Below are 13518 nucleotides of genomic sequence, written 5' to 3' on the forward strand. Positions count from 1 at the left end.
GCGTATAATTGTATGCACAATGGTGTTGTAGTTTTTGTCTCTTTAAGTGTTTGTAGCGCTGTTAGAGCACTTCCATGTAATATCATCATGTAAATTTATGACCATGGCCATGACATTGCCTTATGAACAAGAGGTGTTTTTTGTTTTCTGTAACATTTCTCAGTTATGTGATCACCAACCAATGGGGTTGATTCATTAAGCTGCGCTGCTAAAGCAGTGCAGGAGCATGCGCTATGTACGCTTTACAAAGCAGCGCTCATTGCTATGTAAGGAGTGTGCTTTCCCTTAGTTACACGAGCTGCTTCCATAGCAACGCACATAACTTTAAATGCGGTGCGGTCCTTCACTAGCGGAGGATACTATGTCAATTAACATGTTAATTGACATAGTAGCGGCCGCCATTGAAGTATTGCGGTAGCGATACTTCGCAGGACCGTCCGCATTTAAAGTTACACGCGTTGCTATAGAAGCAGCGCACATAACTAAGGTAAGGCATGCTCCATACATAGCAGCGAGCGCGGCTTTGTAAAGTGTGCATAGCGCGCGCTCCTGCACATTAAGCTGCGCTGCTTTAACTTACCTGGGGCTTCTTGCAACCAGGGCCGGTTCAAGTAACAATTGGGCCCTAGGGCAAAATTAGCCTTGGGGCTCCCCAACAGACACCCCTCAACCAAAAAGCGTCATTAGAGGCCCTTTGTTTATTTATTTATTTATTTATTGTATTTATAAAGCGCCAACATATTGTATTTATAAAGCAGCCAAATTTCCCTCCTGGGCCCCTGAGCTGGCTGCTGACCCTCCTCCAATCACCTCCCAACTTAACAGACTCTGCAGAGTCCCTGGGGAGCAACAGTTAAGATGGGGAGGGACACCTTGGGGGCCCCTACAGGCCCTGGGGCAATTGCCCATTTTTTCCTATGGTAGCTCCGGCCCTGCTTGCAACCCCCCTGGAGTCATCCTGTGCCAGCACCGTCCGTCCGAGTCCATCCGGCCAGAAGCGGCAATCTTTGCAAAGCTGGCTGGCGACGCCCCTCCTCACAGGGCTCCCACGGCCAGGAGTGTTCTGCGCATGCATACTACTCGCAAATCGCTACTGTAGAGCATGGTCAGGGTGCGCATGGCTCGGAGCCAAGCATGTGCAGTAGCCGCCGACTGACCGCAACCGATGGAGGGACTCGGACGGACGGCGTGGGCACTGGATGACTCCAGGGTGCTGCAAGAAGTGCTGCAGAAAAGTTAAACTGATTTTTTATTTTGACTTTAGTAACCCTTTAAAGGATACCCAAAGTGACATGTGACATGATGAGATAGACATGTGTATGTACAGTGCCTAGCACTCAAATAACTATGCTGTGTTCCTTTTTTTCTTTCTCTGCCTGAAAGAGTTAAATATCAGGTATGTAAGTGGCTTACTCAGTCCTGACTCAGACAGGAAGTGACTACAGTGTGACCCTCACTGAAAGGACATTTCCCTTTTTATCTCTTTCTTGCTCTCAGAAGCCATTTTGCTAGGAAAGTGGTTTATAGTTGGAATTTCTTATCAGTGAGGGTCACATTGTAGTCACTTCCTGTCTGAGTCAGGACTGAGTCAGCCACTTACATACCTGATATTTAACTCTTTCAGACAGAGAAAGAAAAAAAAGGAACACAGCATAGTTATTTGTGTGCTAGGCACTGTACATACACATGTCTATCTCATCACGTCACATGTCACTTCGAGTATCCTTTAAAGTTATTACACTTTTTCATTATAACAACTTTGTATGTTAAAAAATAAAATGGTATATAAAAATTCCAAATATGGGTCGCCCACAGCCAGGGCACCCTAGGTGGGTGCTTAGGGCCTGCTATATGTCCAGGGTGTTGGTTGAAAACTCTTCTAAGCCCCTCCCCCTCACATGACCAAACAGGACAGGTGGTAAGCAGGAGTTAGAGCGAATGCATTGTGCTGTATGTGGCCCAGTGTCACCTGTGAGTGTATGATAATTATGAAAACGAAGGGAGACTATTATATGGTAACATTGTTGAATTTTTGGCCACCAGCTGCTCCTCGCCAAAGAATTGAGCTGACCTTTGATGAGCCCTACCACATAGAGCCTTCCTTCGAATGTCGCTTTGATCACCTGGAGGTACGAGATGGTCCGTTTGGCTTCTCTCCGCTCATTGATCGGTACTGCGGGGTCCGGAGCCCAACGCCAATCCGATCCACGGGCCGATTCATGTGGATTAAATTCACCTCTGATGAAGAGCTGGAGGGTCTGGGCTTCCGAGCCAAATACTCCTTCATTCCAGGTATGAAGAGCAGGAAGCCAACGCATGTTGCACTCACCCTCGAGTGAGGGCCAAGGGGCGTGCCTCGCTTGTAGCTAGCGGTGGCCCTGCTGTCAGGTGCAGCTCTGCGGAATGTTTGGTTACTGAGAGTTCCGAAGCCAGTACAAAATATACCTAATTTCCCAGAATGTTTGGGAGACATCACTGGGAAGGCAGGGCTACATTCAATATGTAACCCTAAAAGTGGGTATACTGAATAATTGACTACATTCTATTATATGTCCTTACAGTGCCTCTTTAATGCTGGGAACACATGATGCAAATTCCCATCCGAATGACGGGTTATCTGACAGGAAGTTGTATTGTGTGTACGTGTCCAAACTGCTCCCGATTAATAGCCGATGATAGCTTTGCAAAATCGATCCCTTTTCCGATCAGAAACAGATCTAACAGGTCAGAAACAATTGTCCAATTCCGGCTGATCTGACTGGAAGTTACATCGTGTTCCCAGCATAGGAAACTGCCTCTTAGCCAATATTGAGTTACAGTAACTCTGAGGCAGTATTGAGGCACCATCTCCAATATTAGATTAATACCAAATATACTCGATTCGATTTAAGAAAGTGGCCCAAAAGTCTCGGCTTATATTCGAGTCACTGAGGTGTAACCCCCCCATCCCCTTTTGAGTGTGCTCCCACTGTAGGCGGTATGGCTTCTATCCCCCTCACCAGCGCTGGGCCAAGGTCTTCCAGCACCCAAGGCTAAGACACCAAAGTGTCCCCCCAACACCTTAAAGCGGCTTTAATCTCTGACAAAATATTCAATAAAAATGTGTTTTCCTACTTTTTATAACCCATACAATTATCATATTTGCTTTTGTGCACAATTATTATTCATTTAGAAATTATAAGTTCCCAAAGTTCAATTTATTTACTTTAAAAGCTGCTGGTGCATTTTATTCATAACTGTTGTATCTGTTGTATTTCTATTGTAAATGCACCCAGTAATGATTTCTGACCAGTGTTTCAGTTCAGGACTCATTAGCAGAAGTTTCTGCACAGTTAGAGAAGGTTCACTTAATTGTATCAAGTGAAGAATGTAAACACAAGATAAGGTTATCACCAGTGCGGACGCGGCTGCCCCTGCAGGAGAAAAAGTCAGTCCTGTGATTTAACCCTTTGAATGCTGTTTTACTTTAAAAAAAATCGTGTTAGTATATTATATGCTCTAAATAACATTTTAGAGTAAAGAAGAAATGTTGGGTTTTATTCCGCTTGCAGTCACTGCCAAGTATCCCCTTTTCTTATTTCTCTCTGCTTCAAACACATTAAAGGCCCCCTCCTACACTGCTCTCTGAGGCTGGAGCCTCTCTCGCCTCTGCCTTGTCCCAGCCCAGCCCCTCGCCAGAGGCGGACATTCAGGCTATGCCGCGCCCCCCCCTCGGGACAGACAGCATGCTGTTTAGTGGAGCGAGGTGATAGAAACAGCCATACAGAGAGAAGCCAGTAAAGGTGGGGGCCTGGGCAGCAGCAGCCAGCAGGTGTGAGCAGTGCCACTAACACTCACCTGTCACCTCTCTCTGCCAATTAGCATGCTCTCTGTTCACGGAGGGAAGCCGCACAGCACACAGCCAACATTTATTTTAAATCTTTATATGGCATGTTTCGCTTTTAATCATGTACCAGTAGCAGCTTGTTTTTTTGTTTTATTTTTCATTATGCCTTAAGTATGTTTCTACTTTTGGAATCCTGAGTGATCGGATTTTTTGTAAAGAGTTAAAAATCTGTCACTCTATCAAATCCCTCACGTTTCTTAGTGATTTCTTGTATGTGAGAATCTATGCAGAATATATTTATCCTCTCCTGTTATCTACATGAAATAACTTAATAGTGTAATATACAGTATATCAGACTAGCATACTCAACCCCAATGTCTCATGTAATGTAATTTATTTTATTGGGATTTATTTATACTAGTCCACTCACCAGTAGCTGCTGCATTTCCTACCCCCGGCTTATACTCGAGTCAATCCTTTTCCCGTGTTTTTGGGGAAAAGCTGGGGGGTCGGCTTATACTCAAGTATATACGGTAATCTCTAAAGCACTGATGCACTGTCTATATACCATCATAAGTAAGCTAAGAGGCTTTCTCCTTCTTGTAGTCATTTATGTGTCAGTAAAAGGTGTACTTCAATGTTTGAAAAGCATAAGATTCACTGTGCCTGCTTGATCTTGTCTTGCAGATCCAGATTTCAGCTACCTTGGAGGGATTCTGAACCCCATACCAGGTCTGTATTGGCCTGTCAAATCTCAGACTGTCTAATGATGTAAAAAGGTGCCTTATTCTGATGCTCTGTTCCTCTCATCTCAGACTGTCAGTTTGATCTATCGGGCCCTGATGGAATCATCCGCTCCAGCCAGGTGGAACAAGGGGATAAGCTAAAGGCCGGCCAGGCTGTGGACTGCATATGGACCATTAGGGCAACACCCAAAGCCAAGGTAGGTTTGCTTGAAGTTACAGAAGAAACATGATCTGCTCCGGTAGGTTAAGATGGGGTTTGGTGTCTCGACACCCTAGTGAAAAGAACACCGAAAAACAAAAACGGGAGCCCAGATAGCATAGTATGTTTAATAAATGCGGGATGAATTCAAATAGATAAAAGGTCTACACACAAAGGCAGGGGGGGGCAACCAACCACTTGAAGCAGGTGGAGAAAAAGAACCTGACTCCACTTGGGCAGTCCAACAAGGACTGGGGATGGTCGCTCTCCTTGAAGATAAAAAGCTTGCTCTCACAATGGTGTTCACCATGTGAAGCCGATGAATACTACTACTAATAGAGCTAATCTAATGCACATGATAATGTGTCCCTAAAAGGCTATACAACACAATGCAAATCCAAGAAAGATGCCTTCTCTAGAGACAGTATATAAACACAAATACACTTCACATCCAGATATGCTGCAAAAATATGAAAGTTTATTTAGGACTTATCCAAAAACACCAAGAGTTAAAACCATTTTAACCACTTAAGGACCAGGGGATTTTCTTCTGATCGGTGCTGCGTGGACTCTTCAGCCCGCAGCACCGATCAGGAAATAGCCAGGGCGATCAGACTTCCCCCCCTTTTTTTCCCCACTAGGGGGATGTCCTGCTGGGGGTGGTCTGATCGCCGCCGGCCAATCAGAGGCCGGGGATCGCCGATCTACGTCACGGCGCTGCTGCGCAGCAGCGCCGTGTGATGTAAACAGCGGGGGGTTTTTCCCCGCGTGTTTACATTTTGCCGGCGAGCCGCGATCGGCGGCTCTCCGGCTGTTCACGGAGACGGCTATACCACTAACGACCCGCCGACGCCTATGGGCGTTAGGCGGTCGTTAAGTGGTTAAACCCCCCTCTTAAACCGATTGTAATCGGAAATCTCTCCAGGGACTGGGACCACTGTGTAATAGTGAACAATCAATCATATGGCTGGTGCACAGAAAAATATAAATATTGCACAAATCCCTTCACTAAGTCACAAAAAAATCACCATACATCCCCCTCATGGGGGATTCTCTGGGTTTTCTTTGTTTTCAACAGCATTTCCTGAACAGCAGTTGCAAAGACTAACTGACAGAATAGTGTGCAAGTGAGCAGGGAGGCCGGCTGGTATCTTACTATTTTGGCAGTTCCTCAAGAATCCCCCTTGAGGAGATGGACTGTCAGATTTTAACTGCCTACTTTTTCGCGGTAGTGATCCTTTAAAGAGACACTGAAGCGAAAAAAAAAATATGATATAGTGAATTGGTTGTGTACTATGAATAATTACTAGAAGATTAGCAGCAAAGAAAATATTCTCATATTTTTATTTTCAGGTATATAGTGTTTTTTCTAACATTGCATCATTCTATAATATGTGCAGATTACACAACACTCAGCATTCAAAATGATTCTTTCAGAGCAGTCTGAAGTAATGTCCTCTCCTCTGGCAGAGAAAAAGTAAATAGTTAACTAACAGTTGAGATAATAAAAGTCAGAAAACAGCTCTCTCCACGACTTTGAAAGTCGTAGAGTTTAATGGCTTTTTTGCATAGAGATAACAACTGGAGTTTCTTAACTCTTCCTGTACTGGAAACAATTACACTGATGTATCTGATCTTAATGTTTTATTTCTTAGCTGTACTACACATACAAATCATAATATCATGATTTTATTTTCGCTTTAGTGTCTCTTTAAGGGGAATACTAGCAACAAGAAAAAAAAAAACATTTTCAAAAAGACCTTGTAGTTTTTGAGAAATGGATATAAAAATGCAAAGGAAACATGGTTTTTAAACTGCCCTTTTTATGATTCTCATTTTTCTTTACATTTTTAAAATCTCTTTTCTCATAACCTACAACGTCTTTTTGAAAAATGTGTCAATAGCATGTATGGGGTCTTTTACTGCTAAATTTTGCATAAAATTACATGAAAATTATGCAAAAATGTATGCAAAATTACCAATGATCATACGAAATCAATTGAATTTACAAACCGTAATTGCATATGGTCGTAACTGCAAAAATGTACACGAAATTTCGCATTATCATAAATAGCGGATAACAATCCTCACTATTCCTGATGAAACCGCTTCCATTCATATAGAGAGGCAATATTGCACAAGCTTGGTTCCTGGTCATTTTCTTGTTGTTTCTTTACCCTCAAGGAATTCTCGTTCAATGTTGCAAGTACAGTAACGCTTTGTCAATGATCTCTTGGTCCAGATTTATTTGCGGTTCCTGGATTATCAGATGGAACATTCCAATGAGTGCAAGCGGAACTTTGTGGCGGTCTACGACGGCAGCAGCTCCATAGAGAACCTGAAAGCCAAGTTCTGCAGCACAGTGGCCAATGACGTCATGCTGCAGACAGGAACTGGGGTGGTGCGGATGTGGGCGGACGAAGGCAGCCGACTCAGCCGATTCCGAATGCTGTTCACCTCATTTGTGGAACGTGAGTGTTCAACAGTCTCGCTTGTGTTTTGGGGAAATCGCTGCACAGTCACCTGCTAGTTGCCATTCATTTTCACATACCGTATATACTCGCAAGCAAGCCGACCCGCATGTAAGCCGACCCACCCACTTTTACCCCAAAAAACAGGAAAAAATGATTGACCCTCATATAAGCCGGGGTAGGAAACGCTGGCCGCGTGTTCCCCCCAGTATGTCCCAGTATAGAGGAAGCGGCGCCGCCTAAGGTAATAGCAGCGGCGGCCGCGGGGGGAGCGGGGAGGGACAGCACCTACACACCCACCCACCCATGACTCGCAAGCAAGCCGACCCCCCAACTTTTGGCCCACTTTTGGGGGGTCAAAAATTCGGCTTGCTTGCGAGTATATACGGTATGTTTCAGTCATGTGATTTTCAGTCATGTGGTGCTTACAGGGCCAGAGCCGTCTGGTACAAAGGTAGTTAAAGGGACACTTAAGTCAAACAAAAAAAATAAGTTTTACTCACCTAGGGCTTCCAATAGCCCCCTGCAGCTGTCCGGTGCCCTCGCTGTTTCCCTCCGATCCTCCTGGCCCCGCCAGCAGCCACTTCCTGTTTCGGTGACAGGAGCTGACAGGCTGGGGACGCGAGTGATTCTTCGCGTTCCCAGACACATTAGCACCCTCTATGCTGCTATATGCGATTCAAGGTCGGTCGGCACACCAATTCAAGTTCCCAAGCACATTTATTGAATGCACAGCATGCTGTGCATTCAATAAATGTGCTTGGGAACTTGAATTGGTGTGCCGACCGACCTTGAATCGCTTGTAATGAACTGATGTTGCTTCTACATCAAGGTTGAGCACCCAACTATCCACGGCAAGGTGTGCCAATCCTAAATCTGTTACCGTCTATGCTGCTATATGGTATATGATATATGCTATAGCAGCATAGATGGCGCTATTGTGGCCAGGAACGCGAAGAATCACTCGCGTCCCCAGCCTGTCAGCTCCTGTCACCGAAACAGGAAGTGGCTGCCGGCGGGGCCAGGAGGATCGGAGGGAGATGGCGAGGGCACCGGACAGCTGCAGGGGGCTATTGGAAGCCCCAGGTGAGTAAAACTCATTTTTTTTGTTTGACTTAAGTGTCCCTTTAAAGGATCTATTTCATAATTCATCAAGCACAGCGGTAAATATAAGAACAAGAGAACTGTGAGGTGACAAACTGAAGTCCTGAGCACTGATAAATCCATGATGGAGTCTCCATGCTACCCTGAGTATGTTACAAATACTAGACATTGGCCTCGATTCATCATTGTCTTTGTGATAACTTTTTCCAGTTTGTTAAATTACCAAATTCGAAGTTTATCGATTTCTAGTTGTATTCATCAAGGTTTTTCCTCATTCAATGCGGTAACCATTCGGTAACGTGTCGATATTTCCATTTTACAGCAGTAATTTAACACAAGGCCATAAGATTCCCGTGGAATTGTGGGTAAAAAGGCAGTCCTTTGAACACCACATAGCAACATTCCGAATAGGGCGTAACACCTGGACCAGGATTCTGGAAGTAGCTTGGGACAATCCCACAATTTTGCCAGCTGCGGCTTGATAGGAGCCTTTTCTGAAAAAATGTAGTGCAGCTAGCAAATTAGTTAACCCTGGCACTGCCTGTGTTCTCTTACAAGATGATTCAAGAGAAATGCCGATGTCCTGGTATAGCAAATAAATCTATTCTCTTGCAAATTTATATGGTTCTAGACCTTATTCTTGCCCTCCTGCGCCTTTGAATCACTCTCAGCAGATACATAACCACTTCAAATGGCTCCATCTTCTCTGTCAGCAATGATCTGACAGGAATAACGACAGAGCAGTGAAGGAGATAACTAATCCTAAATGTAACGCTAAACCACGCCCACTTTCATTTTCATGAATTGCACTTTCTTCCGTTTTATCGCATCATTACCGAATGATTACCGAATGCTCGCTAACAGCTGTAGATAACTTTGATGAATCCTGAAATCAACTTAGCGAGTTCGGTATTTTTTTTCCGAGCTGTCGGTAATTGATTCGATAAGTCTTGATGAATCGAGGCCTATGTATGGAGGGAGGCATTAAGCAACCACTATACAGTATCCTCATGTTATCTTATCATACTACACCATACTGGCTCTCAGCATGCTTGTCTTTGAAGCTTCCTCACATGTTGGAAATACATCTGCAGTAGCTACAGGACTCCACATATGAATGTTTTTTGTTTTTCAGCTCCGTGTGGGGAGAGCACCTTTTTCTGTCACAGTAATATGTGTATCAATAACTCTCTGGTCTGCAACGGAATCCAGAACTGTGCTTACCCCTGGGATGAGAACCATTGCAAAGGTGAGGCAGTGTTTCCAGGGCAACCCCTGGCAGTTGGCGTAAAGAGGAAGTTTACCAATAGATACAAGTAAGGGGAAAAAAGCTAATTAATACATTGCAAAGTGAGAAATTAAAAAATAATCAAAAATATTGATCAAGAAATGATTGACATTCGCAGTGTAATTCGTTCATGTACAGCAGTTCTTTCCCACAATGCAAGGCGGTTCACAGACTGGCCATGGCCCTGATATCACACTGTGTGTGTGTGTGGGGGGGGGGGGGGGGATGGGTTGGGGATAACCACTATATCACCCATACACACATCCCTGATGAAAGGTAAAGATTTCTCAAGAGAAAGGGGGTATCGGCTAAGGAGTTTGATCGTTTGCAAATCGGTTGGCCAATCGACCGATCGATGGCCGATTTCGATCGATTTCGATGGATTTCCATCAAACTGGCAGGATGGAAAATTTAGGTTGATCTGATGAGATTGCTTATCAGTTTGCATTGGCCTTAATTGAAATCTGATGGCAAAAAAATGCCATCAGATCGAATTTCAATAGATTTCAAACTGAAATCTATTGGAATTCTATCCTGGTAAAAAATGTTCTAAAAACGCATCAGATAGATCATCAGATGCATTTCTTATCTATCTGCTGCCAATCTGACGAGTGTATGGGCACCTTTAATGGTTGGTAGGGGTTCAAAAACTTATTTCACTCAATGAAATGCAAATCAGTTGCTATCTTTTATTTAAAGGGAAGGTTCACGCAGGAGCTGTAAAAAATAGAAATCAAAATCCACTTACCTGGGGCTTCCTCCAGCCCGTGGCAGGCAGGAGGTGCCCTCACCGCCGCTCCGCAGGCTCCCGGTGGTCTCCGGTGGTGATCCCGACCTGGCCAGGCCGGCTGCCAGGTCGGGCTGCTCCTGCGCTCCAAGTTGCGTGTCACTTGTGCGCGCTGACGTCATCCGACGTCCTCCGGGCTGTACTGCGCAGGCGCAGAAGTTCTGCGCCTGCGCAGTACAGCCCGGAGGACGTCGGATGACGTCAGCGCGCACAAGTGACACGCAACTTGGAGCGCAGGAGCAGCCCGACCTGGCAGCCGGCCTGGCCAGGTCGGGATCACCACCGGAGACCACCGGGAGCCTGCGGAGCGGCGGCGAGGGCACCTCCTGCCTGCCACGGGCTGGAGGAAGCCCCAGGTAAGTGGATTTTGATTTCTATTTTTTACAGCTCCTGCGTGAACCTTCCCTTTAAGGTTATTTTTTCGATTTTCCTTTTGATGTGCTATCTGCCACTGTTTAAATAAACCTACCATTGAAATGATACTGTTCTGAGACACTTTTCATTTCTTTGTCATTGGACAAACTTACAAAATCAGTGAGGGGTCAAATAATTATTTCCTCCACTGTATGTGTTTTAAATTTTAAGATTTTCGCGACTGTTCCTCTTTAAGGAACTCTTATTACTGCATGAGGTCCAGGTCTTATTTGTTGTAAAGGAGAGTGAAGGTAATCTGAAATGAAGGGAAGTTGGGAGTTAATAGTGCTGACTTCCTTTTAAACAATGTTAGTGACCTGACTGTTGTGCTGGTCTTCTCAACTTCTAATGACTTCACTGATAGTGCTGGCCTTCAAATTTGTGAGATTGAATTTTGAAACCCTAATTCTCTCACACGCCACACTTCAGCTCCCGTAGAAGTGGTCAGGGTCACGGGGAGTTCACTTACTTGCGGTTCACTCCACTTCACATGACTTTGGTGAAGGAGGAAGCATCAAAGTCATGTGAAGAGGAAGCGTAGGAGTCATGTGACACGTGGCATGAACCGCAAGTAAGTGAACTCCCTGTGACCTTGTCCACTTCTTCGGTGCTGAAGTGTGGTGTGCTGGAGAATTTGGGTTTCAAGCTCCTGAATTTGACCAACCAATACCAATCACTGAAACAGAACAAAAATAGGAAGATTGGGTATTGGTTCTCCACTTTGTCTCTGCTGCCTGTGTGCTTGTTCCAAGTTCGTAACTCAGATGATACGGAAGCCAAAAGATCTCAGCCAGGAGACTGCTATTCTTCTAAAGGGAAAAAAGATGGAAGCTTTTACATTCACCTTACTTGAGGGTCTCTTTTAAATAACAAGTTTAGTGTGTGTTCAGTGTCCCGTTGTTTATACGCCCAGGCCTTGGCACACATCGTTATCCTGTCAAAAAGCCAGTGTGAAGGCATAAAGCTGTGCATCGCCACGAGTGGGTTTTATACTAGAATGAAAAACACTCTGTTATTATGCAGCAGTAAAAGGCTTTCTTCACAAATGGTGTTTGAGTCCCCCCTATTGACCAGATTTATATCTAATACCTTCTTGAATCCGAGGAGGAACGTGAAGTACCATTTTCACTCGTTTCCACAAAAGAAGAAAAATAATGAAATATATAAATAACAGATTGTAATGTTTGAACCTCTCTTCAGCAGTGATATTTATTTTCTCGTTACAGAAAAAAAGGAAGCCGGATTGTTTGAGCAAATCACCAGGACCCACGGTACAGTTATTGGAATAACTTCTGGGATTGTCTTGGTCCTCCTCATCATTTCTGTTCTTGTCCAAGTCAAGCAGCCTCGGAAGAAGATTATGGCCAGGAAGACCACATTTAACAAAACTGGGTTCCAGGAAGTTTTTGACCCTCCACACTATGAGCTTTTCTCCCTCCGTGACAAAGAGATTTCCTCTGATTTGGCTGACTTGTCAGAAGAACTGGAGACCTTCCAAAAAACCAGGCGTTCGTCTGCATCATCTCGGTGTATCCACGACCATCACTGTGGCTCACAAACGGGGACTCTGAAACACAGCAGGGCGAACCTCAGCTCCATGGAGCTCCCATTCCGGAACGACTTTGCCCAACCACAGCCCATGAAGACATTTAACAGTACCTACAAGAAAAGCACCTATGCTTTCAAACAGGCCCACGACTGTGGCGAGAAAGGCATTGAGGACCGGGTGATGGAGGAAATCCCCTGTGAGATATACGCTCGAGGTCGAGAAGATTGTGCTCAGGGTTCGATATCAATTGACTTTTAATGGCCTCACAGAGAAAACAAAAAATTAAAGTTTCCCTAATCAAGAGTGTTCTATTTTTGAGACAATCTCCAACACAATCACTCAGTTTTTCTAAAGACATGATGTTGAGACTCGGCAAGTTACGGAGAATTGTATCATAAAGCTCTGTCTATTTTTCGAGCAGGGATCACGAAATGTGAAGGTTTGCATGACATTGATATTCTGTCTTACTAGGACTCTGTATAAACTTCACCCACAGGATACTGAAGAAGACACATTGATTGATATTGTCATTATGGATTCTTTGTACTTTTTTCTTTCTTTGGCCTTTATGTTTTTACACAAAATAGAAGTTTTCTTTAACCTTACAATACCGTTGTTCTAGAATTATTCATGGTGCTAAACAATCCGGGGAGAGCTCCATGACTCCTCCAAATGTCTGTTTAGTTGATCATTGCCAAGAAAACATACATCGAACCTGCCTGTTCCATGTTTACACCAAAAAGTAAAAACAGAACAAGAAAAAAGAAAAACACCCCACCCATTTGGGGATTAAAGAGACACGCCATCTGCAAAGCAGCATCATTTAAGAAACTTGAGCAAGACAAATCTATATTTGTGAGAAAAAAATTGTATTCAGTGTATATAATAACATAGAACAGAAAACTTAAAGTGGAGTTGTCACTCATACAAAGGTAGCCATTTTGTATTTTGTACTAATATTTACTTCCTTGCCAACCTCTTAAAATTCCAAACTGATGGTGACCCTAAAGTAAACCTGAAATGAGATGACTCCCATGGAGTGGGGGGCCATCTTTTTCCCCCCATTTAAAAACTCTGAGTCGCCTGACTGTTGTGCAGATCCCTCTGTCGTAGACTCATTGGCCTAGATTGAGT

At 44.3% G+C, this 13518-nt stretch overlaps 1 protein-coding gene across 2 annotated transcripts in view; it reads left to right on the forward strand.

The window, feature by feature from the left end:
- NETO2 (neuropilin and tolloid like 2) overlaps positions 1–12685 on the forward strand; it is a 105345-nt gene extending 92660 nt beyond the window's left edge. For both annotated transcript variants that reach the window (XM_068259702.1, XM_068259703.1), the window contains 6 exons: positions 2044–2292; positions 4514–4558; positions 4642–4769; positions 7014–7242; positions 9482–9595; positions 12062–12685. In XM_068259702.1, coding sequence (XP_068115803.1) covers positions 2044–2292; positions 4514–4558; positions 4642–4769; positions 7014–7242; positions 9482–9595; positions 12062–12642 — 1346 coding nt within the window. In that variant the 3' untranslated portion in view covers positions 12643–12685. The remainder of the gene's footprint in view (positions 1–2043; positions 2293–4513; positions 4559–4641; positions 4770–7013; positions 7243–9481; positions 9596–12061) is intronic.
- The last annotated feature ends 833 nt before the right edge of the window (positions 12686–13518 follow it).

This window comes from Hyperolius riggenbachi, chromosome 11 (genome assembly GCF_040937935.1).
Source record: "Hyperolius riggenbachi isolate aHypRig1 chromosome 11, aHypRig1.pri, whole genome shotgun sequence".
Lineage (NCBI taxonomy): Eukaryota > Metazoa > Chordata > Amphibia > Anura > Hyperoliidae > Hyperolius > Hyperolius riggenbachi.